This window comes from Scyliorhinus torazame, chromosome 1 (assembly GCF_047496885.1).
Source record: "Scyliorhinus torazame isolate Kashiwa2021f chromosome 1, sScyTor2.1, whole genome shotgun sequence".
Classification (NCBI taxonomy): Eukaryota; Metazoa; Chordata; class Chondrichthyes; order Carcharhiniformes; family Scyliorhinidae; genus Scyliorhinus; species Scyliorhinus torazame.
Window position 1 is genome coordinate 65,564,127 of NC_092707.1, and position 27,951 is coordinate 65,592,077.

At 47.6% G+C, this 27,951-nt stretch overlaps 1 protein-coding gene across 1 annotated transcript in view; it reads left to right on the forward strand.

The window, feature by feature from the left end:
• Positions 1-158: 158 nt before the first annotated feature.
• Positions 159-27,951, forward strand: part of sart3 (spliceosome associated factor 3, U4/U6 recycling protein) — a 73,920-nt gene continuing 46,127 nt past the window's right edge. Inside the window, exons 1-13 of the mRNA XM_072495912.1 lie at positions 159-557; positions 5,545-5,671; positions 5,976-6,080; positions 7,248-7,431; positions 13,801-13,821; positions 14,969-15,060; positions 16,360-16,481; positions 18,011-18,166; positions 19,916-20,054; positions 21,736-21,843; positions 23,414-23,491; positions 25,160-25,218; positions 27,262-27,371. Coding sequence (XP_072352013.1) covers positions 366-557; positions 5,545-5,671; positions 5,976-6,080; positions 7,248-7,431; positions 13,801-13,821; positions 14,969-15,060; positions 16,360-16,481; positions 18,011-18,166; positions 19,916-20,054; positions 21,736-21,843; positions 23,414-23,491; positions 25,160-25,218; positions 27,262-27,371 — 1,493 coding nt within the window. The 5' untranslated portion in view covers positions 159-365. The remainder of the gene's footprint in view (positions 558-5,544; positions 5,672-5,975; positions 6,081-7,247; positions 7,432-13,800; positions 13,822-14,968; positions 15,061-16,359; positions 16,482-18,010; positions 18,167-19,915; positions 20,055-21,735; positions 21,844-23,413; positions 23,492-25,159; positions 25,219-27,261; positions 27,372-27,951) is intronic.

Sequence of the window (27,951 nt, forward strand, 5' to 3'; positions counted from 1 at the left end):
GCGAACGCAAAGAACTGAAAGACGAAAGTGACGGGGAAGAATGTGTCTGGCCAATTCTGGACAGAACTTGCACCAAAAGCGAGTGTCAGTATTTGCTTCGAGTGACTAAACCTCGCGCCCTTACAAATATGGCCGCTCTTGGCGCCAGATAGTCTGGATTCCGTCACTTTTCATCGCCAATTTAATGAAAGCCCGTGCGTCGCGTTTCTATGACATTTTTCATCGTCCTCTTTGCCCCCTGTTCTCCAGAAAAATATTTTCAACTTACCTTCTGCTGCAATGTGTGGGATTTGACATCACTTCCAAGCTTTGATTAAAATAAGGAAAGATTTTCCAGGACGTAGATATGTATTTCGGATTGTGAAATGTTGTCATTTGAATCAGGCCTCGCGGCCTATCCCGCACTGGTTCGCATGATGGCGACTGGGGGGCGGCGGCGGTCGAGTGAGAGCGATGAGTTGGAGCTGGGAAGCAGCGGAGAGTCAGAAGAGGAAATGGAAGATTCTTCAGAGGACGACCAAGAGAACGAAGCGGAAATCCAGCGGTTGGAAGAACAGGTGCGGCCCGGCCTCGGGAGCCTCGAAGTCCCCGGGAATTTAAATAGGGCCCAAGCGCTCCCCAACCCTGAACCTCACCCCCCTCACCCCCCATCCTGACCCTCACCCCCCCCCCATCCTGACCCTCACCCCCCCCCCCCCCCCATCCTGACCCTCACCCCCCCATCCTGACCCTCACCCCCCCATCCTGACCCTCACCCCCCCATCCTGACCCTCACCCCCCCATCCTGACCCTCACCCCCCCATCCTGACCCTCACCCCCCCATCCTGACCCTCACCCCCCCCATCCTGACCCTCACCCCCCCATCCTGACCCTCACCCCCCCCATCCTGACCCTCACCCCCCCCCATCCTGACCCTCACCCCCCCATCCTGACCCTCACCCCCCCATCCTGACCCTCACCCCCCCATCCTGACCCTCACCCCCCCAATCCTGACCCTCACCCCCCCATCCTGACCCTCACCCCCCCATCCTGACCCTCACCCCCCCATCCTGACCCTCACCCCCCCAACCTGACCCTCACCCCCCCATCCTGACCCTCACCCCCCCATCCTGACCCTCACCCCCCCATCCTGACCCTCACCCCCCCATCCTGACCCTCACCCCCCCATCCTGACCCTCACCCCCCCATCCTGACCCTCACCCCCCCCATCCTGACCCTCACCCCCCCATCCTGACCCTCACCCCCCCATCCTGACCCTCACCCCCCTATCCTGACCCTCACCCCCCCATCCTGACCCTCACCCCCCCATCCTGACCCTCACCCCCCCATCCTGACCCTCACCCCCCCATCCTGACCCTCACCCCCCCATCCTGACCCTCACCCCCCCATCCTGACCCTCACCCCCCCATCCTGACCCTCACCCCCCCATCCTGACCCTCACCCCCCCATCCTGACCCTCACCCCCCCATCCTGACCCTCACCCCCCCATCCTGACCCTCACCCCCCCATCCTGACCCTCACCCCCCCATCCTGACCCTCACCCCCCCATCCTGACCCTCACCCCCCCCATCCTGACCCTCACCCCCCCATCCTGACCCTCACCCCCCCATCCTGACCCTCACCCCCCCATCCTGACCCTCACCCCCCCATCCTGACCCTCACCCCCCCATCCTGACCCTCACCCCCCCATCCTGACCCTCACCCCCCCCATCCTGACCCTCACCCCCCCCATCCTGACCCTCACCCCCCCCATCCTGACCCTCACCCCCCCATCCTGACCCTCACCCCCCATCCTGACCCTCACCCCCCATCCTGACCCTCACCCCCCATCCTGACCCTCACCCCCCCATCCTGACCCTCACCCCCCCATCCTGACCCTCACCCCCCCATCCTGACCCTCACCCCCCCATCCTGACCCTCACCCCCCCATCCTGACCCACAGCCCCCCATCCTGACCCTCACCCCCCCATCCTGACCCTCACCCCCCATCCTGACCCTCACCCCCCATCCTGACCCTCACCCCCCCATCCTGACCCCCCCCAACCTGACCCTCACCTCCCCCCCCCCCCCATCCTGACCCTCACCTCCCCCCCCATCCTAATCCTCACCCCCCCATTCTGACCCTCACCCCCTCCAACTGATCCCCTCCAACCACCACTCCCTTACCCCGACACCCCACCCTGACATCCGACCCGCCCCACTCTGATATCCCAGCCCCCACCCTGACATCCCCTTTCCCCCGAAGCCTACCCCCACCCTGACATCCCTCCTGAGGCCCACCCCCACCCTGACACCCCCCCCTCCCCCGAGGCCCACCCTGAACACCCCCCCCCCCCCCAGAGGCCCCCCCCCGAGCCCACCTCCCACCCTGACCCCCCCCCCCCCCCCGAGCCCACCTCCCACCCTGACCCCCCCGAGGCCCATCCCCACACTGACACCCCCCCGAGGCCCACCCCCACCCTGACATCCCCCCGACATCCACCCCTGCACCGACACGCCCCCCCCTGACGTCCAGCCCCACCATGACATCCCTCTCGAGGCCCACCCCCACCCTTACATCCCCCTCGACGTCTACCCCCATGCTGACATCCTCCGACACACCCAGCACCGACACCCCCCCCCCCCCCTCCACGACGTCCACCCTGCACTATGACATCCCCCCTGACGTCCACCCCCCCCACGCTGACATCCCCTCCCCCCGATGCCCACCCCCCACTCTGACACCCCTCCCAAAACTGAAATAACAGGAAATGTTAGGAAAACCTCAACAGGTCAGGCAGCATCTGTGGAGAGAGGAGACAGTTAATGTTTCATGTCCGTGACCTTTCAACAGAAGTGGGAAAAGGTGGTGATTTAATAGGTTTTGAGGATAGGACAAGAGGAAGATATGTGATAGGGTGAAATACAGGAGAGATTGAATGACATATAGGGCCAGAGGAAATGGTGATGTGGCAAGAAAAGAAAAAAAATGTGCTTGAAGCAGGTGTGCAGCTAACCTGAAGGAAACAGAGAATGAAACAAGGAACTAGTGGCGACAGAGTTAGAGTTTGAACTCAAATGTTGAGTCCAGAAGCCTGCAAAGTGCCTCATTAAAAAATGAGGTGCTGTTCCTCAAGCTTGCATTGAGGGCAAGAGATGTCAGCGTGAAAGCAAGGTAAATAATTAAAATGACAGGCCACTGGAAGCTCTTAAACGACAGGCCACTTGCAAACTGAATGGAGGTGCTCAGCAAAGTGTTCACTCGATCTGCGTTCAGCCTCAGCAAGGTAGAGGTCAGTTCACCGGACAACAACAGCACCATAATTGCCAGCATGTTTGATAACAAAGCCAGGGTATGGGGCAGCATGGTGGCGCATTGGTTAGCACTGCTGTTTCACGGCGCCGAGGACCCGGGTTCGATCCCAGCCCCGGGTCACTATCCGTATGGAGTTTGCACATTCTCCCCATGTCTACGTGGACCTCACTCCCACAACCCAAAGATGTGCAGGGTAGGTGAATTGCCCACGCTAAATTGCCCCTTAATTGGAATAAAAGAATTGGGCACTCTAAATTTATTTAAAAACAAAGCCAGCGTGGACCTGGGAGAATGGAATGCAGCAAGTTCAGAGAGAGATGGCAAAGAAACTGAGACAGCCGATGTCCTGCTGGCAGTTCTCAATGAAAAGATCAAGAGTGGTAGGCTAGAGAGAGAAGTGAAGAAAGAATATTAGAGATGGATGAAGACATTCCTTTGGGCAGAAGTCCTCCATCTGCCCAAAGTAGTGAGGAAGAAGACAAAGGCGACGGAAGAAGAGCTCAATGTCATGGCGAGTTCAAAATTCATTAAGCTGAGGGCATAAGGGGATAAAGCTGTGACCTTTACGGAGGACAGATTGTTCAGCATCAGAGGGGAAGGTAAGAGGGTATAGTGAGCAACATGGCAAGAGGTTGGGTCAGAGAGAAGGGGAGCAAGGATCTGGAGCATTGTTGGAGTTTGCAATCCTTAATGCCTGAAAGAAGTGCAAAGGTTTTTTGTTGAGGCTTCGGATGAGGGGAAGAATGAAATGAAACTTTGGAGCAAGCTAACTTTGAGATAGTGAGTCGGTGCTGCTGGGGAGAGATTGACTGTACATGTGGCGGCACATTGCTCTGGATCTCAGAATGTGGTGAGAACACTGGAAAAAACCTTGTTGAATAGGAGTCAAGAATGGCTTACACCCGGGACCGCATGGTGGCGCAGTGGTTATCACTGCAGTCTCATGGCGCCGAGATCCTAGGTTCGATCCTGGCTCTGGGTCACTGACGTGTGGAGTTTGCACATTCTCCCCGTGTTTGTGTGGGTTTCTCCCCCACAAACCAAAATGTGCAGGGTAGGTGGATTGGCCATGCTAAATTGCCCCTTAATTGGAAAAAAAATGAATTGGGCACTCTAAATTTATTTTTAAAAAAGGATTGACTTACACCCCATCTTTAAAAATCCCTCTCTTTCTTTCAAAAAGGGAGTTGCAGTCATTTTGTAATGGCTGCTTCAAAACTGCATTCTGAAACTTGAGTTAAATTCCCATCTACCCTGACCAAGAAACCATTGAACTCTAATTGATTTGATCTCATGCTTACTTAACTTCGACTTTCTGCTGCTGAAACAACGTGGCTGCACCTTTACAGAAGAATGCATTGTAAACTATAATTGTACATGGTATTGCAGTCTTGTGCGATAATATACAATAGTGTATCATTTGACACTGAGTAACACCAAAGATGTAACTTTAAAAACAAAACATTTTATGAAGGCATTTATAATTTTATAACAATAAACGGTACAAATGCAAATATAAACATAGTGCAAAAAACATCTCTCCATCTCTCACTAATCCCACCTACCCTAAACACGAAGTAGCCTAACTTCTTCCCCCCCCCGGGACGAACCCCAACGTTGACCCTCTCAGGACACACTTAATTTTCTCAAGTCTGAGAAACCCAGCCATGTCGCTAACCCAAACCTCTGATTTCGGGGGCTTCGAGGCCTTCCACGCTAACAATATCCATCCCCGGGCTACCAAGGAGGCAAAGGCCAAAACGTCAGCTTCTCTTGCCCCCCGGACTCCTGGATCTTCCGACACTCCAAAGATCGCCACCTCTGGACTCGGCACCACCCTTGTTTTAAGTACCGTGTATATGACATCCGCAAATCCCTGCCAGTATCCTCTAAGCTTCGGGCATGCCCAAAACATATGGACATGGTTTGCTGGCCCTCCCGCACACTTCACACACTCAAAGATGTGACTTTAAATACTTCAGTTCATGTTTTAAAAAATTATTCCCATTTTTCTGACCTTGCATGATTTTATGCTCCTTAAACCATTGGCCAGGAGCCTGATGTAGCTACTTGAGTTGCCACAGACAGAGCAGACATCTGTTTTGATCTGATATGTGTGACAATTTGAGAATCAAACACTATCGGTAACTAAACAGTTATTACACTGCTAAATAACATGACAGATGTGTGATAATCTTTAGGGCAAACTGATATGGGGATAATAGTGATTTGTGTTCTGTTTATTTTAGCTTTCAATCAGTGCCTACGACTACAACTGTCATGTGGATCTAATTAAATTACTGCGTCAGGAGGGGGAGCTGGAGAAATTGCGATCTGCTCGACAGAAGATGAGTGAACTTTTCCCACTTACTGAAGGTAAGATAATAAATCACTGTAACTCATTGAAACCCAAGTTATTGTAACATTTTTAAAGTGGACCAAATTTTGTAACCAGCCAACTGCCTAGAGTTTGCAGAGTGAACCCACTTTTACAAGATCTTTATTGTAGTTCTAACTGTTGTTTAATTTCTATATTCCGTAACCTGTTTCTTGGAGATTGAGTATGCGATTATCCTGTGCTCTGTGTCCTGTTTCCAAAGGTCATGTCATCATGAATAATGTTGTTTGTGAAGTTTACGGCTCTTTGTTCATGGGAAACAAATGTACTTGTGTTTTGCAGAACTTTGGCTGGACTGGCTGAAGGATGAAATTCGAATGGCAGAGAAAGCATCTGACAGGGAGAACGTTTATGAGCTGTTTGAGAAGGCTATCAAAGATTATATTTGTAAATTCCTCTTCTTTACACTCTGAGTCCCAACAGTGAGCAATCTCAGATTTCTCTGAGCTGTTGCCTTGCAGATAGGTCACCCCTGTTAGCTGAGCAGAGTGTTCATCCTTGCAAGTTGTCCCAGTAAAGTGAGGTTGGGCGAAGGAAAGAGACGGGGTTTATAAAGTTCTTAATGTGTTAATAGAAATAGCTTCCAGGCACTGTGCAGTTTCAAAAATTACACTGCCCTGAAAATTAGTTCTCTGTTGCATACGTTGTGCTTTAAGTCTGGCTGCTGATTAGCTGAGAAACTAAAAACCCAAGCAGATAAGTAATCAAATATTTCATTTAACTGAGAGTGATGATACAGTGCTACAGCATGATGAAGTTCCCCATTTTAGAATCTATTGTAGACACTGTGATCACCATCTTCTCTATTGTTCACTCCGATATGTAAGCTGACCAAACAATAGAACCTGCAGATATTGATCAATTTGGTCTCTAGTTAGTTGACACACATCTTAGTTGTCAAAACTGCAAAAGAAATCAATGAATAGATTCCCAATTATTTTGCCACCATTTCGTATTCTATAAAGTCCTGACATTTTACTCATCCCATTGAACATAAAGCAGACTTTTTGACAGACTCCACAATGTAATGGGCATAGTTGACAGGATGTGCAAGTAAATAAATACTTAGGACACTGAATGATGCCATGGGATACTTTTATACAAAAGCTCGGGTTTGTCTAAAGTTCCGCTCTGTAGTATTTTAGTGACGGTATTAACACTGTCTTTAATAATAGGTTAATGCCTCTGCTAAAAGTAGAAGAATATGAAGAAGTAATTGAGATCAGTTATCACACAGCATAATTTGGGGACTAAATGGACTTTTGCATGCAGGTTGTTCCACATTGAAATTAGCAGTGTGCAGGTTTTGAGCTCTGTCTAAGAGGCCATATTCTTTTACTACAATTGCGAAGTTAAGTGGTGTGCGCTGCTGTGTGAAGGGGCATTTCCCCTTATTCTTGTTGGAAGCCAGGTTTGTAACGTGTGCAACACTTCAGTGGAAAATTCCTCTTGATGTGGGACCTGGTAATAACTTGAGGCTTGTTTGTCAGAATGCATGTACTGTTTTAATTCTGTTTTGATACACACTAATGTTAACAAAAATTTTCATTGCAGGTCCTGAGATATGGCTGGAATATGCACAGTACTCCATTGGTGGAATTGGTCAGCAGGGTGGCATTGAGAAAGCTCGTGGAATATTTGATCGAGCCTTAACTGCTGTTGGACTACACATGACAAAAGGAGTAGCAATCTGGGAGGCCTTTAGAGAGTTTGAAAATGCTATTTTAGGACGTTACAGGTAAGAGAATGAGAACTTTAGATTAACATAAAGTTGAACACAATGGGGGGGAGCAGGGGGGTTAAGCAATTGCTTGGCTAGGGGTGGGGGGGGAAACCTGGGTTGCTGCTGTACTGACTGAGGGGGAGCTGGAGGTAAGGGGGAGAGTCGGGGCGGGGAGCCTCCGCCTGGGGGGGGCTGGAGAGTGCAGGAGGCGTGGGCACGTGGCTGGCCTAAAGGAGGAGATGGCTAGTCGGCCTGGGGGGGAGATCCGGCTGATCACGTTGGAACGTGAGAGCCTGAATGGGCCGGTCAAGAGGGCCCGGGTGTTTGCGCACTTAAGGGACTAAAGGCAGACGTAGCCGTGTTACAGGAAACGCACCTGAAGGTTGCGGATCAAACCAGGCTGAGGAAGAGATGGGTGGGGCTTTCATTCTGGGCTGGACGCGAAGAACCGGGGGTTGCAATCTTGGTGAGCAAAACGGGTGACTTTTGAGGCGGCGGATAAGGGGGGCCGATATGTGATGGTGAGTGGTAGGCAATGCAGGGTTCATGGAAGCGGATGTTAAGCTGGATCCCGGATCTGGAGGCAGGGAATCTGATAATGGGGGGGGATTTTAACATGGTACTCGGACCCGCACTGGATCGGTCTAGGTCGAGGTCGGTAAGACGCTGGTTGCGGCCAAGTCCTGAGGGGGTTTATGGATCTGATGGGGGGGGGGCGGGGGGGGAGTGGATCCTTGGAGGTTTGCTAGGCCAAGGGCGAGGGAGTTCTCCTTCTCCCACGTGCGCAAGGTCTACTCACGGATAGACTTTTTCGTGGTGAGCAGGGCACTGATCCGAGAGTGGAGGGGACGGAGTATTCCTCCATTGCGATTTCGGATTACTGCCCGCACTGGGTGGAGCTGGAGTTGGGGGAAGAGAGGTGCCAGCGCCCGCTGTGGCGCATGGACGTGGGATTGTTGGCAGATGAGGAGGTCTGTGGGCGGATCCGGGGGTGCATTCAAAGGTATATGGAGGCCAAGAACAACGGGGAGGTGCCGGTGAGTGTGGTCTGGGAGGCGCTGAAGGCGGTGGTCAGAGGGGAGCTAATTTCAATCAGGGCTCACAGAGAAAAGAGGGAGAGATTGGTGGGGGAGATACTGAGGGTGGATAGGAGGTACGTGGAATCCCCCGAGAAGGGGCTGCTGAAGAAGCCTCCAAACGGAGTTTGACTTGCTGACTACAGGGAGGCTGAGGCCCAGTGGAGGAAGGTACAGGGTGCAGCGCATGAGTATGAGGAGAAGGCGAATCGGATGCTGGCGCATCAGCTGCGGAGGAAGGAGGCGGCAAGGGAAATTGGGGGAATCAGGGACAGGGGGGGGAACACGGTGCGGAGTCCAGCCAAAATAAATGAGGTCTTTAGGGACTTCTATCGGAACTTGTACAAGTCAGAACCCCCGGGGGGGGGGGGATGCGGCAGTTCCTGGACCAATTCAGGTTTCCGAGGGTGGAGGAGGGGCAGGTAGAAGGTTTGGGGGCCCTAGTCGGGATGGAGGAGCTGGTTAAGGGGTTTGGGGAGCATGCAGGCGGGCAAGGCCCCGGGACCGGATGGGTTTCCCGGTTGAGTTCTACAGGAAGTTTTCGAACTGTTGGGCCCGTTGCTGTTGAGAACCTTTAACGAGGCAAAAGAGAAAGGAATTCTTCCCCCGATGATATCGCAGGCTCTCATCTCGCTTATCCTCGAGTGGACAAGGACCCGCTGCAGTGTGGCTCGTATAGGCTGATTTTGCTCCTCAATGTGATACCAAGTTGTTGGCGAAGGTCCAGGCCACTATGTCCCGGGAGTGATACATGAGGATCAGACGGGGTTTGTGAAGGGCAGGCATGTTGAATGCACATGTGCGGAGGCTCCTGAATGTGATCATGATGCCCTCGGAGGGCGGGGACGCAGAAGTGGGTGGCGGCAATGGACGGGAGAAGGCCTTTGACCGGTGTGGAGTGGGAGTACCCGTGGGAGGTGCTGGGCAGGTTTGGGTTTCGGGGAGGGGTTCATAGAGTGGGTTAAATTGTTGTACCAGGAACCGGTGGGCGAGTGTATCGACGAATCGGCTGAGGTCAGAGTACTTTAGACTGTACCGTGGAACGAGGCAGGGGTGCCCCCTGTCCCCCCCTGCTGTTTGCCCTGGCGATTGAGCCGCTGGCCATGTTGCTGAGGAGTCCAGAAGCTGGAGGGCCTTGGTCCGGGGCGGGGGGAACACCGTGTCTCACTATACGCGGATGACCTGCTTCTGTACATCGCGGATCTGGTGGAGGGGATGGGGGAGGTCATGCAGACCCTTAGGGAGTGTGGAGACTTCTCGGGATACAATCTCAACGTTGGGAAGAGCGAGCTCTTTCTGGTGCATGCGAGAGGCCAGGAAAAGAGGTTGGAGGAGCTGCCGCTTAAGATGGTGGAGAGGAGTTTTCGGTATTTGGGTATTCAGGTAACCAAGAGTTGGGGGGTCTTGCATAAGCTCAATCTGGGCACGGTTGGTGGACCAGATGGAGGAGGACTTCAGGAGGTGGGACATGCTGCCACTCTCCCTGGCGGGCAGGGTGCAGTCCATTCAGATGACGGTTCTCCCTAGGTTCTTGTTCGTGTTTCAGTGCCTGCCTATTCTCATCCCTAAGGCCTTTTTCAAGCGGGCGAGCAAGAGTATTATAGGATTTGTGTGGGCAAATAAGACCCCAAGGGTCTGTTCTTGGAGCGCGGTGGGTGGGGGGGGGGGGTGGGGGGGGGGGGGGGGGGGGGGGGTGGGGGGTGGCGGGGCTCTGCCGAACCTGTGCAGCTACTACTCGGCTGCAAACGTGTCGATGATTCGGAAATGGGTAATGGAGGGAGGGGGGGCGGTGTGGAAAAGACTAGAGGCGGCGTCATGTGTAGGTACTAGCCTGGGGGCACTGGTGACGGCACCGTTGCCACTTCCGCCGGCGCGGTATACCACGAGCCCGGTGGTGGCGGCGGCACTGAGGATTTGGGGGCAATGGAGACGGCACAGGGGGGGAGATAGGGACCTCAGTCTGGTCCCCGATACGGAATAACCATAGGTTTGCTCCGGGCAGGATAGATGGTGGGTTCCTCGGCTGGCACCGGGTGGGAATTAGAAGGATGGGGGGATTTATTCATCAACGGGACTTTTGCCAGTCTGAGGGAGCTGGAGGAGAAATTTGGGCTACCCCCGGGAAATGCCTTTAGGTATATGCAGGTTCGGGCGTTCCTGAGGAGGCAGGTAGGGGAATTCCCGCTGCTGCCTGCCCGGAGGATACGGGACAGGGTGATTTCGGGCGTGTGGGTCGGAGAGGGTAAGGTCTCTGAGATATACCAGGAGCTGCAGGAGGCGGAGGAGGCCTCAGTGGAGGATCTGAAGGGCAAGTGGGAGGAGAAGCTGGGTGAGGAGCTGGATGAGGGCCTGTGGGCTGCCGCCCTGGGCAGGGTCAATTCCTCCTCATCTTGCGCCAGGCTCAACCTGATCCAGTGGAAAGTGGTACATGGGGTACATATGACAGGGGCGAGGATGAGTAAGTTTTTTGGGGTGGAGGACAGATGTGGGAGCCCAGCGAACCACACCCATATGTTCTGGGCGTGCCCGGCGCTTGCGGAGTTTTGGAAGGAATTTGCAAAGACTATGTCCAAGGTCTTGGATACTCGGGTAAGACCGAGCTGGGGGTTAGCGATATTTGGGGTATCGGATGATCCGGGAGTGCAGGAGTCGAAAGAGGCCGGAGTCCTGGCCTTTGCCTCCTTGGTAGCCCGGAGAAGGCTCTTGCAAATGTGGAGGGACGCGAAGCCCCCAAGCGTAGAGGCTTGGGTCAACGACATGGCGGGGTTTCTCAGGCTGGAGAGGATAAAGTTTGCCTTGCAGGGGTTCTCCAGGCGGTGGCAACCGTTCCTTGACTTTCTCGTGGAGCGTTAGGTGGAGGTCAACAGCAGCAACCCGGGGAGGGGCTGATTTCTTTTCCTTTTTGTAAGAGGCGCATGCCCCATTTCGTTTTGAGTTGGGGGTTAGTTTGTTAAACTGTTTATCGTTTCGAGGGTTACGTTTTGTTTTGTTGGCATGTTGCCCTTTTTTCTTTGTATTATTTTCCTTTTTGGAGTGTTTTGTAAAATTATGGAAAAACTTTGAATAAATACATTTAAAAAAAACATAAAGTGAACAAATGGTAAACTTGTAGAGACTCTGTGTTGGGCAGCACGGTAGCACAGTGGTTAGCACTGTTGCTTCACAGCACCAGGGACCCGTTGTTCGGTTCCCGGCTTGGGTCACTGTGCAGAGTCTGCATGTTCTCCCCATGTCTGCATGGGTGTCCTCCGGGTGCTCCGGTTTCCTCCCACAAGTCCCGAAAGACGTGCTGTTAGGTGAATTCGACATTCTGAATTCTTCCTCCGTGTACTCGAACAGGTGCAGGAGTGTGGTGACTCGGGGATTTTCACAGTAACTTAATTGCAGTGTAAATGTAAGCCTACTTGTGACAATAAAGATTTTTTTTAAAAATTTAGAATACCCAAATTATTTTTTCCAATTAAGGGGCAATTTTAGCATGTCCAATCACCTACCTTGCACATCTTTGTGTTGTGGGGGCGAAACCCACGCAAACACGGGGGAGAATGTGCAAACTCCACACAGACAGTAACCCAGAACCGGGATTGAACCTGGGACCTCGGCGCCGTGAGACTTCAGTGCTACCCACTGCGCCACCGTGCTGCCCTAAGATTATTTATTATTATTGCACGGAGCTAGATGCAAACTAGCAAGAAATAATTGGCTAGTTGTGTGGAAAATATAAAATTGTAAACATTGTTTTTTAATTATTCATCTGTGATAGCCTATTAAAACTAAGTTTCCTGAACTAAAAACTAAGTTTCCTGAACTAATGCGTTCAGCCTGAATACATTCCATTTGTTAGGGGCATATCAATACCAGGGAGTGGAATATGTTCCATTTTCAGCTTCCTATTCCTGTAGAATGTACTTTAACTAAAAACTTTAATTACAAATCAGTACAACACATCTGTGTGTCACAGTTGTCATTCTTGCACAGTGAGATTTTAGTGCCAAATTATGGGCTGTTCTCTGCTGCAGCTACACATGGATCAGAAACTGGATTGAAATGGCCCAATTCATTTTTAGATGATAGAAAGGAGTTTTGTTTCCAGTGCCTACATTGGGTTTGAACTTGATGAAAAATGTTCACTGGTCCATGGCAGTACTTGCATCTCGATTCACGCTGGTACATGACCTGCTTAATTCATCAGCCAGGCAGCTATGTTGAATTTTCCTTCTGTGGAGAAAGAGAACAAGCTTTTTACTCAGGCATTTAAGCTTTTTGTCCATAGCTGCATTGGAACCTTGGCCAGTATGGAGACTGTGAATAATTGTAGAATGAGTAGTCAGACTTGAGCCGAAGATTGCTAATTCTTTTTTTTTTTTTTTAACTCTTTTTATTGGCTTTTCTCATATTTATAAGCAGTTGCTGTGTATATACATTATATTTTTCTTGCCCGCGCTAATTTACTTTATTTTACAGAGGTTTGTTTTGTCCTTCATTTAACTAACTCTATGTACATTTTGTTGCCCTCTGGATCGGTCTATGCCCCCCCCCCCCATTGGCTTCAGCACCCTTCCTCTTCTCTTGTGGGGTGTCGTCTCCCCCCCCCCCCCCCCCCAAAATCCGGGTTGCAAAGTCCTTTGGTTCCCCATCTATCTTTTTTTCCCCCTTAGCTTACTCCTCGCTGCCGGCCTCGGAACAGGTTTTGGAACAGGCCGACGAACTGCCTCCAGGAAGCCTTCCTCTGACCCTTGGATGGTGTACTTAATCTTTTCCAGGTGGACAATTCTGAGAGGTCAGCGAGCCAGTCTGCAGCTTTGGGTGGTGCTGCCGATCGCCAGCCGAGCAGGATTCTCTGGCGTGCGATTAGGGAAGCGAAAGCAAGGGCATTGGCCCCCTTCCCCATGTGTAACTCTGGCTGCTCCGATACCCTGAAGATTGCCACTATTGGGCATGGCTTCGCCCTCAGCCCCACAACCTTGGACGTTGCCTCGGAGAAGGCTGTCCAGAACTCAGCAAGCTTGGGGCAAGCCCAAAACATGTGGGTGTGGTTGGCCGGGCCCCTCTGGTACCGCTCACATTTGTCCTCCACCCCCGGTGAGAACCTGCTCATTCGGGTTCTGGTCAGGTGCGCTCTGTGCACCACTTCGAGCTGCATTAGGTTTAGCCTTGAGCAGGAGGAGGTGGAGCTCACCCTGCTCAGTGCTTCGCTCCAGAGTCCCCATCCCACCTCTGTCCCCAGTTTGTCCTCCCATTTTTGTCTGCTCTTGTCCAGAGGAGCCCGGGCTCTGTCCAGTAGGTGTCTGTATATTTTCCCACATAGCCCCCCCCCTTCTCGCTGCTTGTGCCTATCAGGTCCTCTTAGAAGTGTGTTTTCTGGGGCCCCGGGGTACCCTACTGTCTCTTTGCGGAGGAAGTGTTTTATTTGGAGGTGTCTCAATTCCTGTCCTTTTGCTAGTTTCCACTTCCTCGTCAGTTCATCCAGTGTCGCCAGTCTGCGCCCTATGTAGAAGTTCCCGTCCGTCAATGTGCCCCCTCTCGCCTCCATCTTTTGAAGATGATATCCAGCATGGCTGGGGGGAATCTGTGATTGCCACAGATGGGGGCCATGGGTGACATTTTGGTTATCCCGAAGTGCTGCCTCAACGGAGTCCATGTTTTCAGCGTGGCCGCTACCACTGGGCTTGTTGTGTATCTTGTTGAGACGGAAGTGCTGCTGTAGCCAGGGCCCGGAGGGTCGTTCTTTTACAGCATGCCTCCTCCATTTGTACCCAATCTGTGTCGGGTTCTTGTATCCATCCCCTCACTCTTTCTGCCATTGCTGCTCCGTGATAGTATTGTAGGTACAGTAAAGCCAAACCCTTTTGACTTTTCCTCTGTGCAGTGTCGGTTTGGAACTTCTCGGGTTCTTATCTCCCCCCCCCCCCCCCCCCCCCCCCCCGCCCCCCGCCCACACAAATGCCATGAATTAGAGTGTCTACGTTTTGGAAAAAAGCCTTGGGGATGAAGCATGGCCAATCCACCTACCCTACACATCTTTGGGTTGTGGGGGCGAAACCCACGCAAACACGGGGAGAATGTGCAACTTTACACGGACAGTGAATCAGAGCCGGGATCGAACCTAGGATCTTGGCGCTGTGAGGCAGCATTGCTAACCACTGCGCCACCGTGCTGCCCCGAATTAGAAAATATTAAACAGAAACATTGAAGTGTTTCATTGTATAATTAAAAGGCGATGTGTATAAGTTTTTGAGAAAAGAACTAAATACTGGGATATGGAAACACTATGTGCATCACACTCTGCTACGTTCTGTCATGTTTTGAATTTTTATTCTAGTTGCAGTGAAAGTTTAAATTGTTTACTCTGAAAACAAAATATATAAGGGGATTGGGGTCTTCTGGATTGCTCAAGTCAGCTCCTCCATTCCAAATCCAGTAATTGACAGTTTCATGAAATGAATGTCTTCCCTCCAATAGCCCTCCGCTGGCAGCATTTTGACTCCGGAACAGCAGGAAATGGTGAATGCACAACTTGACCGAATACACAAACTCTTCAAGAGGCAGCTGGGTGTCCCTTTGCTTGGTAAGGTGCTTTTGAATTTACCTACAGCTAAATATATATCTATGGGAAATCTCAGTTGTGTTTGATTTGTTTAGTGTCGGGTAAATGTCAGACAGGTACTTGTACAATCTCATAATTGCAGCAAGAGCATAAATTACTTGGATGGAAGGGGATTCTGCCCACGGCTTCCAAAAGATTACGTGTTTACCAACTATTTATCATCAGATTGTTTTCATCTGAGTGCTTCTTTACGTTTTGAGCTTGACCCCCCCCCCCCCCCCCCCCCATGTTCAATGTCATCCAATTCTTGAAAGTGCATAATAAACAGCCTTCGGGTGATCAATGAGGTGAAGGCTAAAACATCTACCTCCGCACCTGCTTCTAACCCTGGCCGATCCGATACTTCGAATATGGCCTCCAGAGGACCCGGCTCAAGTTTCATGTGCACCACCTTCGAGATTATCCTGAAGACCTCCCTCCAATACCCCTCCAGCTTTGGACAGGACCAAAACATATGAACGTGATTTGCGGGGCCCCACCCACAACGTTCACAAACATGCTCTATCCCCTCAAAGAATTGGCTCATCCTCACCTTTGTGAGGTGCTCCCTATACATCACCTTCAGCTATATCAGCCCTAGCCTCGCGCACAAAGTCGAAGCATCCACCTTCCGGAGCACCTCCCACCACAACCCTCCTGCAAGCCCTCTAACAATTCTTCCTCCTTTAGTATCTAGGGCTTATATTGTCTGTTTGTGTATTCTTTATTAGGAGACGTTCAGAATATGGGCAAGAGATGCACACTGCTTATTCTACATGAATACTTCCTCATCACAGAATCATTACGGCGTAGAAGGAAGCCAGTTATCTGCACTCCAAATGAGCATCCATGACTTAGTGCCATTCTTCTGCCTTTTCCTCATACCCCTGCACAGTATTCTATTCAAGTAATCATCTAATGTTGTCCTCTTGAATGCCTCAATTGAACCTGCCTCCACCACACTTCCAGGCAGATCACTCCAGACCCGAACCGCTTGTTGTGCGAAAAGCTTTTTTTCACATCACATTTGGTTCTTTTGCAAATTACTTTAAATCTTTTGCCTTTCATTCTTGATCCTTTTAGAACAGGAACAGTTTCTTCTTACCTACTCTGTCCAGCCCCGTCATGATTTTGGACATCTCTATCAAATCTCCTCTTGGCCTTCTTCTCTCCAAGGAGAACAACTGATGCTTTGGAGCCACATAGTCTAGCCATAACCATGATTATTTCACTCTCTTCCTTATCGTATTGCTTACTGCCAACTCTTTGTGCCCCGTATAGATATGGAGACCACATATGCTGAGTATGAGGAGTGGGCTGATGAGCCTGATGAATTTGTGACACAAGTGTACAAAAAGGCCCAACAGCAGATGGAAAAACGAAAGCCCTATGAAGAAAATCTGGTACGGTTGAATCCTCCTTTACTGTAACATTTGAGTTTGGAGGTGTGCTCTTATTTAAGTGTATTATAAAAGAAAATACATTTCAATATTCAAATTTAGCAGCTGCTATTTCAGCCTTTGTGACTACCTTGATGCTTGTCAATGTAATGCGCATTTTATATAAAAGTTTGCAATTAAGCAAGTGACAATGGGGGGGAAAAAAGCAGATTAAAGAGAAAGATAGATGGAGTTTAGTTTCACTCCAGGACCATGTGCTGGGCCAGGTCTGGTTGCCAAAATGGTTATATTCCATTGATAACTTCATTTAAATTGAAGAGCATTTATTTTGCTTGATCAACAATGATCTGTGTACTGCTTGTGACAAGTAGCTGACATGAGCCCAAGGTCTCTGATTCCACATGATTAAAGATGGACAATTTGATGCCCCAATAATGTGAGTGGAAAAACATTGGCTATTAATTTACTTTTTTCCCTCCCACACGAATGTGGCCTGTCAAAGGCAAAAGTACACCAGAGGCGTTCTCTAGATGTTGGGAGTGAGAACAAGTCAATACGTAGTGGATTTATGCATCTCTTAGAGGCCAGCCTACTTTCCTTTTTTTGGGGGATCCTGGACAAAATTACCATGTTCATTGATTTTTCTGTTTCTGTCAAGGATTTTAAATGCAAGGTTTACTGACCTCTTATACTTCTTACTGTGGGGATTTGATTTGCCGTGAGAATTATGTAACACTAATCCGAGGACCTGATTGGATATTAGAACAAGAACATACAGTGCAGAAGGAGGCCATTCAGCCCATCGAGTCTGCACCGACCCACTTAAGCTCTCACTACCACCCTATCCCCGTAACTGAATAACCCCTCCTAACCTTTTTTGGGCACTTTATCATGGCCAATCCACCTAAACTGCACGTATTTGGACTGTGGGAGGAAACCGGAGCACCCAGAGGAAACCCACGCAGACACGGGGCGAACGTGCAGATTGGTTGACTGCTGCATAGATTTAGTTCCATTTAGGTTGTAGGACCTTCTCGTACAATTGCGTCACAAGGGAGTGATCCCAGCCTTGTATTAGAATTGCCCATCAATACTGTTGTGGTATTGTTTCTAATTTGAGGAATTGGGTGCTAATGCATGAGCAACATTCTATAGATGCTTAGAAATCTGAACAGGAAACAGAAAATTATTAAAATACTTACCATCTCGGGCATCATCTATGAGGAGAGTAACAGAGGGTAGAATTTTCCACACACCAGCCGCGTGTTTCGCGGAGGTGGGATCAGCCCGTTGAATGTATCCCTTGCCGCTGCGCTATTGGCAAGACCGGAAGATCCCGCTGGCATGAACAGCAAGTTCCAACCAGAGTTTCTGTTTTTATTTTCTTTGTTATTGATGAATTGAGTGTTATACATGCTGATGGGATTACTGCTGCTATATAATGAGCACTGAAATATTTTATCTCTGGAAAAATGCTACACCAGGCTATTGCAGGATTGTTTCCCAAATCATTTTTGTTTATTCTGTTACAGTTGGCAGCAGATCCTCCAAAGCTAGCAGAGTATCAAGCTTACATTGACTTTGAGGTGAAGGATGGAGACCCAGCACGGATTCAGATTACCTTTGAACGAGCACTGTCTGAGAACTGTTTAGTGCCAGACTTATGGGCAAGGCTTACCCTGTACCTGGTGAGGAATTTCTCTGAGAAAGTGACTTATGGCTGAGTGCTGGGTCCTCACCGGCTTGGGACCAGTTTTGATAGTCTTCAGGGGAGCAGTTTTACTGGAGTTTGTGGATGGATGTTGGTTGAGAGATCAGTGTTGGTCAGGAGACAGGGAAATCTCCCCTGCTCTTCAGCTAGTACTGTGGGATATTTTGCATCCACATGAAGCAGATGTAACCTTGGTTCAATAGAGGCCTGAGGACATTGATTTTAATACAAAGAATGATTATTTTAAAGTTTGGAGTTGCAGATAGATTGGAGGCGAAAATCTTTACAACATTCAATTGGTTCCTAAATGATGTCATGTGGGATTTTCAGATTATTCTGGATGGCTAGATTAAGATGGGCTGATTGACCTTCTAATCTTTAAATGCCTTGTGAGCGTGCAAATTTTATAATAATCATCTTAATTAGTGTCACAAGTAGGCTTACATTAACACTGCAATGAAGTTACTGTGCAAAGCCCCTAGTCGCCACACTCCAGCGCCTGTTCGGGTACAGAGAGGGAGAATTTAGAATGTCCAATTCACCTAACAAGCACGTTTATCGGAACTTGTAGGAGGAAACTGGAACACCTGGAGGAAACCCACGCAGACACGGGGAGAACTTGCAGACTCCGCACAGACAGAAAATATGCCATGCTCTTTCCACTAATTAATCTGATGACATTAAGTACAGCAATGTGTTACAGTTTTCTAATGGGCAAGTACCATTGTTCATAGAATTACAGTGCAGGAGGAGGCCAATTGGCCCATCGGGTTTTCACCTCTGAAAGAGCACCCTACCTAGACTCACTCCCCCGTCCTATCCCTGTAAGCCCATATCCCCAACTAACCATGTCCTTGGACACTATTGGGCAATTTAGAATGGCCAATCCACCTAACCCGCACATCTTTGGACTATGGGAGGAAACTCACGCAGACCTGGGAAGAAAGGGCAAACTCCACACAGTCACCCAAGGCTGGATTGAACCCGGGTGCCTGGCACTTTGAGGCAGTGCTAATCACTGCCACCAATGTGCCATCATTGGTGCTTGGCTCTTGGCCTCAATCATGGAGATTTAAACTAAATGGCTGAGTGCTGTGTGGTCTGTACAAAGAAACCCATGGTGGTACCTGCTATCCCCGATTTAATTTCAGACTTCCACATCTTGAGGTTAGTTTGGACTGCAGGGGAAGCTCCCTCCTGATTATCTTAATTAGACGTATGGAGAACCCCTGCACCATTAATCCAGTATTTTCTGAGCTTCCCTGATGTGCCGTTAGTTGGCAAGTGTACAGAATCCACTTTCCAAATCCCTCTAGTATACAGAGTTCCCACCTCGCACAATCTATCTTTAGTTGGGTATTATTCAGAACCTCTGTTCTCTGATCTGCTTTTAAACAGGTGATATGCAGAAATACCCCTTTCAGAAATATAAAGCGGCCCGCTTCCTTCATTCACCTTTAGTTGGACAAAATAAAGTTTCCGCAAGATCCATTTTTTCTGGTGTTCCGATTCTGAAAGCGTTGTTTCTTTAGTTATTGCAGACTGAATGAAGTGGATTGATTCCATGTCAGTGAAACATACATAATATGCTGTAAGAGAAGAGTTCTAGGCTGGATTGCTTTCTCTTGTTCCATACTTTATGATGTCTGTTTATCCTCTCCCTTTCTCCTCGGGAATGATTTATTGATTTGATTCCAACTGCAAATCTGTATGTTTGCCATTCCAGGACAGACAGCTGAAGATCAAAGATTTGGTTGTGTCTGCACATGAGCGAGCTGTTCGAAATTGCCCTTGGATAGTTGGGCTATGGAAACGATATCTTCTAGCACTGGAGCGACACCAAGCCGAACACAAGATTATAATAGGTATCACCTTGTGCTGAGAACAGATCATTTGCATTAGAAAAGCCTTAGTTTCATGTTGGGCAGAGAGCACAATTCCTTTTAACTTCTGTTTTTAATCTGCCTCCCTGTCCTTTTCCACTCAAACAGAGTGAATGAGAGGCAGAAGTGAAATTGGAAACCAACCCCTCTGGTTAGGTTTGCCACCACTTAACACTGCCAAGCCATCTTTGGGAAGCTCTTCCTTTCCTTCCCAATCCTCATGCTGAGCTTAGTGGATAATTGATCCATGCCAAAGCAAAGTTTTGTGAATGCTGGAAATCTGAAATAAAAATTATAATCTGGGAATACCCAGTGGCTCAGGCAGCATCTATGGAGAGAGAAACAGAATTAACATTCCAGCTCAACTAGTTTGCATCAGAGCTGGAGATTTAACAGTTTTAAGGAAGTATGGGGATCAGGAAGGGGGAGGAAAGAACAAAAGACCGGGTATGTAATAGATGGATCGCGAGAACAATTAGATGACAAAAGGGATGATGGTACAAGGAAAAACCGGCTGGTAATTTGATAGTAGAGAAATAAAACATTGGTCTAACACTATAAATCGGAATTGCATAATCATCACTTACAGCTGCTGTCTGAAAAAATGAGTTACCTTGGAACAGCGTGGGTAATTGAGGTCTGATTGGGAGTGGGACAGAGAATTAAAATGATGATCCGAAGTTCATGGTCATGCTTATAGACTGAATGAAGATGTTGCACAAAGCCTTTTGTCTCCCCAATATAGAGGACACTGCCTCAAGAGCAGTGCATAGTTTACAAAATTGGGAAAAAATAGTAAATCTTTGACTCCTTTGGGGCCTGAACGATGGAAAAGATAAAGGTGTCAGGAGAAGGTGCCATGGGAAGGTTAGAGGGCATTGAGGATCATTGAAATGTGGATGAGCATGTAGCAGATGAAACATTCCCATCAGAATGTTGAAAGGGAGGGGAAGATGCATTTGGTAGCGGGACCTCGGAGGCGGTGGGAATGATGGAGGATGATCCGTTAAATATACGAGGGTGGTAGGTGAGGAATTCTGTGTGGTTCGTGGAAGGAGGGGAAGGGATCAGAAGAAGTGCAAAAAACTGGATGCATGTGGTCGAAGGGGAATCCATGTCGACGGTATAGAAGACAAACTGGTATGATAGATTGCATTGTCAGATCTGAGATGGAGAAACTGGGAGAATGGAGTGTGGTCTTTATAGAACTTAGGGTGGGAGGAAGTGTAATCACGGTAGCTATGGGAGTCGGTGGGTTTGTGAAATAAATTTCTAATTAATCCATGCACCTTCTGAATGTAATATCACAGAATAATAATCCTTTGGCCCATCGGGTTTGCAACGACGCACGAAAAACACCTGACCTGTAACCTAATCCCATTTGCCAGCACTTGGCCCATAGCCTTGAATGTTATGATGTGCCGAGTGCTCATCCAGGTACTTTTTAACGGGCGTGAGGCAACCTGACTCTTCCACCCTCCCAGGCAGCGCATACCAGACCGTCACCACCCTCTGGTTAAAAAGCTTTTCCTCAAATATAGGTGCTTGTAAAGCTTTAGGTCATCGAGTTACAACGTTCTATCCCATTGTACAGTTATTCTTGGGTGCTACCTGAGCGACACAATTACTATGGAATTTACTATGTTTTTATTGTTATTGGTAGAGACTTTTGAAAAAGCATTGAATGCTGGGTTCATCCAGGCTACAGACTATGTGGAACTTTGGCAGGCTTTTCTCGACTACCTGAGACGGAGAGTCAATTTCAGCCAAGGTACAGCATAATAAATGACACTTCTTCAGTCTTATCTCATTGACAATGTTATTGAACAATGGCAAAGTGTAAATATGGTAACAACAATACAATGTTACTGAGAATGGTAACTTCTTTCCTTGGAAAGTCCTACAGGCATGCTATAGCTAGGTGCAGGTTAAAGCTACTAAGAATGAAAAGTTGTTTAGTAAGAAGTAATTGGCACCAGATTGTGGCAGGGAAGGTACTGGACTTGAGGGTGATTATAATGCTGAGGGCCTTTCATAAAAGTGGATAGTTAACTAGAACCAGAAGGCATAATCTCAGACTAAAGGCACGATCTTTTAAAGCAGAGATGAGAAGGAATGCCTTCAGACAGAGGTGAATCTGTGGAACCTCTTTGCTGCAGAAGGCTGTGGAGGCCAAATCATTGAGTGTCTTTAAGACAGAGATAGATAGGTTCTTGATTAATATGGGGATCTGGGGTTATGGGGAGAAGGCAGGAGAATGCGGATGAGAAAATATCAGCCATGATTGAATGGCGGAACAGACTCGATGGCCTGAGTGGCCGAATTCTGCTTCTATGTCTTATGGTCTTATAAGGTAGGTTGAGGTAAAATCTGGTGATGTGATGAAGTACATGATGGTGAATAAGGGAGCTTCATTGAGGCAGAAAGAGTATTTGTCAATGAATTGAATAAAGGGTGATGTGGGGTAAAGGTGCATGATGTTGTGAGATTAAAAGTAAGCAGTCTTGGTGACAGATAGAATGATAATTTTGAAATTCAGCTTTGGGGTGGATAGGGACTCTTGTGTTTGTATACACTAGTTCGATGTGAGGAACCACCCACAGAGTTGCTGCTAAGAGAACATATGTTTTTGGCAGGGTTTAAAAAAACAGTCTCGGGGTCTACATATTGTTTGGTTGGAAGTAGTCTTGGTTGAGAGTTGACAGAATGTCAGATGAGCGGCTGGGCAGCAGGAAGTCCGTTGTGGATTGAGCACAGTGATATAGTGGTAGAACTGGGTGTCATCGGCATACTTGCAGTCACTCAATTCTGAAATGTGAAATGATGTCACGAGAGAGATGCAAAAGAAGGAGAAATCAAGATGGAAACTTCGGAGACTCTAGAGGTCATGGGGCAGATATGGGGGATTTTTGGGGTGGGGTGGGTGGTGGAGAAAGCATTTTTTTTAAGTTTCATTAGTCGCGTTGGGCAGGCAGCAGTGCAGGTATGGTGGTGCAATCCTGTGGGCCTGGAACTTAAAAGAAGGGTGGTGGAGGAGGTTGGTGAGACAAGACAAGTTGAGTATCTTGGAGACATTGAGCATGGCAGGGAGGGATGGCCATGGTTATCATAAATGTCTTCAAATCTAATCTCAGTACTATGAGCTGGGCAGAAACTAAATTTAAGAGAATCAAACAGGAAGTTGGAAAGATGGGCATGAAATTAAGTGGCAACAATACATTTAAAGACCTTAGATGTTGCCTCTCTCACCCACTCCCCCACACTTGTGAAAAGGTCACCCTCTTCCTGTCCCTGTAGAGGTTTGCTTTACATGTTAATTCTTTGTCATTTTATTTGAATAGATTCCAGTCAAGAGCTAGAGGAGCTCAGGTCAGCTTTCAGTCGTGGTGTGGACTACTTGAAACAGGATATAGAGCAACGTATGTTTGCACTTTATGTTTTAAAAATAAATTGTCAGTTATACTGTCATTTATTAGTGTTTCTGGCCAAAAAGACTATTTGGTATTTTAGGAGATGGGAAATGGTCATTCCTTCATTAAAGTTCCATTTCTCTTCAGTACACTCATTAATTAATTGTAGCATCTGAATGTATTTTGAAAACTCATTATTATTTATTCTATGTTGTCACGCAAATTAATGATTTATTAGCCAGGATGTTCCTTTTTCTATGCTGCCTCTTTCTTATTTAGTTATTGCTTTACATGTGGTCGCTCAGCGATTAGAATGGATTCAGTTATCTTACTGGGCTGCTTTAGCTCAGGGCTAGACAGCTGGTTTGTGATGCAGAACAAGGCCAGCAGCGGGTTCAATTCCCATACCAGCTTTCCCGAACAGGCGTTGGAATGTGGCGGCTAGGGGCTTTTCACAGTAACTTCATACTTGTGACAATAAAAGGTTATTATTATTACTTGTTATGGATACTGAGCTAATGGTTGGCTATGTTAGAATTGTTAACTTTCTGACTACAGGATACCATGTTCCCTTGCTCCTATGCCGAAGTGCTTGGTAAATAACTTATTGAGCACTAGTGAAGTTTTGCAGGACTGGAATTAGATAAACATATTGCGTAAATGTGTAGGTAAATAGAATTGTTTTCTCCGGTGCTTAAATTACATTAGGCACAGTTGGCTGAATTATCGTCCCCTGTACTGAAATGATTTGTGATGATAGCTAGTGCCCCCATACAGCCCCCTCTGGTGCCCCCACACAGCCCCCTCTGGTGCCGTTCAGAACCCTTCAATGTGTACCTCTAACTTTGAGTATTTATTTTGGTCTTGAGTTCGTTTTTCAGATACTACTTTCTTTAAAAGTCTCTAGGATGCAGAAGTTGATTAGAAAGTTAGTATTGTGATCTCCTGAATATTCCTAGTAAATATTCTGTTACTGTTTTGATTATTTTCACTTACTAATACCGTGACAGTTCACAAACCTGTTTATCTGCTCTTTTTTTACCATATTATTGGAAGAACATTTTAATATTGCTGGCTAAGGATTGAACTCTGGATGACGAAGTTAGCTCAATGTTGGGGCTGTTGTCATTGAATGGAAATTGCATAAGCTGCCAACCCTCTACTGCATTCAATAGCTTTGTTTCTGTTGTCTCATTTTAGAGGAAGATGTAAGCAGCTATTATTGAAGTGTTCGGGAGGGAGTTGGCATTTCACCTGCGGCAGTTCCGCTAATGAGCACAGGGATGTTACTGACCCCTTTGTAGAATGTTTATTATAGGTTCATTCTATTATTAATAGTGCAGCACAAGTTCTTTGCTTAGAATATGGTGTTCTGTTTTCAATTGTGGTAAACATTTATTATGTACGTGTCAAATTTCAGTTTATAATTAATTCCTTCACCATTCAGTTAAATGTTGATTTTGATCCCTTGTATAGCTCAGGAAAGACATGTGAGTAGTTGTCACCTATTTACCCACTTGGCACATTAATGGGTGGGTTCTTAATTCAATCCAGTATATCCTCTTGATTTAGGAGTTAATTTGACTTATTAATTGGAAATAATTTTCAGTCTTTTAATCTGGTGTTTTTAAACTGCGGTTGATTTAAAAATTGAAGTAACTTCTGACCCCCTTGCAGGATTCGGTGAAAGTGGGGACCCCTCGTGTACAATTTTACAGAATTGGGCAAGGATTGAGGTAAGATTACACATGGAATTAGGGAGCCTCTGAGAAAAGAGTTTGGGAAAAGGTCAAGTCCTGGTGGAACGTGTTGTCAATTAAGTCAGTTTTGGTACAGTGATGAAACAGCTCTATGGCTAGCCCTGGAGGCAATTGAAGGTGCATGAAATAGTGGCAGGTGCAATCATGGAGGACCTAGCTACAAAATTACTCTCTGCAAAAATGTCCAAATTTCTCCCAGAACACAGTAGGAATTTAGCAAATGAATTTTGTTGTTACATGAACTATGAGTCCAGGTTAGATTTGGACTCCTTTGATTAAAATTTTTTTTTTTTTAATTTAGTGTACCCAATTAATTTTTTTTCCAATTTAGCGTGTTCAATCCTTGCACATCTTTGGGTTGTGGGTGCAAAACCCACGCAAACAAGGGGAGAATGTACAAACTCCACACAGACAGTGACCCAGAGCCGGGATCGAACCTGGGACCTCGGTGCCGTGAGGCAATTGTCCCCTAAATATTGAAACAAGTTAACTTACCATCCAGATTTGTGTGCTGCTGTTAGCAATTTATTCCACAAATAAATAATTTTATTTAAAAAAAGAGTTTGGGTCCGTTTTTCCCTGGGCTTTGACACTTTGGTTTCTCTATTTCCGATTAATTTAATACCCGAGTTCTTAGCCACTCAATTTCATGAGTACCTTCAGTAGTCTTGTTAGCTAGATATATTTCAGGTCATATGCGGTACATGAATTATATGGACTCCCCAAAAAGAAAATAATAAATACAGTTTGTGCTAGACCATTGTTATACTGAACCTTTACCTTTAAATTCATTAAAAAAAATATTTAGAGTACCTGATTCATTTTTTCCAATTAAGGAGCAATTTAATAGAACATACAGTGGAAGGAGGCCATTCAGCCCATCGAGTCTGCACCGACCCACTTAAGCCCTCACTTCCACCCTATCCCCGTAACCCAATAACCCCTCCTTACCTTTTTGGTCACTAAGGGCAATTTATCATGGCCAATCCACCTAACCTGCACGTCTTTGGACTGTGGGAGGAAACCGGAGCACCCGGAGGAAACCCACGCAGGCACGGGGAGAACGTGCAGACTCCGCACAGACCGTGACCCAAACCGGGAATCGAACCTGGGACCCTGGCGCTGTGAGCCAGAGTGTTATCCACTTGTGCGACCGTGTGGTCAATCCACCTACCAGACACACCTTTAGGTTGTGGGGGTGAGACCCATGCAGACACAGGGAGAATGTGCAAACTCCACACGGACAGTAACCCAGGGTCGGGATCGAACCTGGGTCCTCAGCATCATGAGGCAGCAGTGCTAACCACTGGGCTCCTGTGCTGCCCCTACCTTTAAATTCATAAATCTTTCCATCTTGTAATAGCCTAAGTAACTATTGAAGCTCTCTGACCTCATTTACCATTGCAAAATCCATGCTGACTCAATTGAATTTTCCAATTTAATTAAATGCTCCTCATATAATTGCTGGGGCTCCTTCAATTTGAAAAAAATTCACCAAGGACGGATTGGTCAGTTTTTTCGTTTCCTCTGATATGTACATTTGAAATCCTCATTATGACATTATGACCGGTGTATGTTACTGACTTTAGCTACTTTCTCCTATATATTAGTTATGCAAGGGATAACCAGGTAATTTGTCAGGCATATGTGTTGCGAATAAGAGAGGAAGGGGCGATCTGCCAATGTGTGTCCTAGAGATTCGGAAAAATGGTTTGTGCTGTGTGCTTCTGGAGAGAGCTGTTTTATGTGTGCGTTCCTGAAGGACACGTGGTTTGTTTCTTGGTTAGGTAGGGATGGTTTACACTATTATTCATCCCTGGGAATGAAGATGATGGTTTCTGCCAAATATCCTTGAGGGTGAGAGTGGCTTGTTTGACCCCGGGGATGAAGAGAGATAATTTATGTAGAATCCTCGGGGATGAAGAGAGTTTGTTCTGTGTATTTGTTTGTTGGAAGGTTGATGTGTATTAAGATTATTGTTCGCCCTTTGCTGGCTTACAATTTTTAATTCTTTTCTAGGCAAGACTCTGTAAAAATATACAGAAAGCTCGGGAACTCTGGGATAGAATAATGACCAAAGGAAACGCAACCTACGCCAACATGTGGCTGGAGTATTATAATTTGGAGCGGTAAGGGCATCAGTGTCGTCAAACAGCAGTCATAAATACGGAAACATTATAGGAATTAATATCAAATAACTTTTTTTTAAAATAAAATTATTTTATTACAAACATGCATCAAAACAGGTTACAGCGAATAAACACCCCAGGAAACATACTTCCCAACAATCAACTATACAGTCTGTACAGATCCCCCACGCCCCCTCACGACGAACAGCCCCTCAAACACGGTCACAAACATCCTCCACCTTTCCTCAAACCCCACTGACGAGCCCCTTAACTGATACTTTATCTTCTCTAATTGCAGGAAGTCATAAAGGTCACCCAACCAAGCCGTTACCCCTGGTAGCGATGCCAAACGCCACTCCGGCAAAATTCACGCTATGCAATCGGAGAGGCGAAGGCCAAGGCATCGGCCTTCCTCCACCATGAGTTCCGGCTACTCTGAAACCCCAAATATTGCCACCAAAGGGCCGGTCCACATCCTCCTCCACTATCATGGCTAAGACCGCAAACACTCACACCCAGAATCTTCTCAATTTTTCGCAACCCCAAAACATGTGCGTGTGATTCGCTGGTCCCCGCCCAC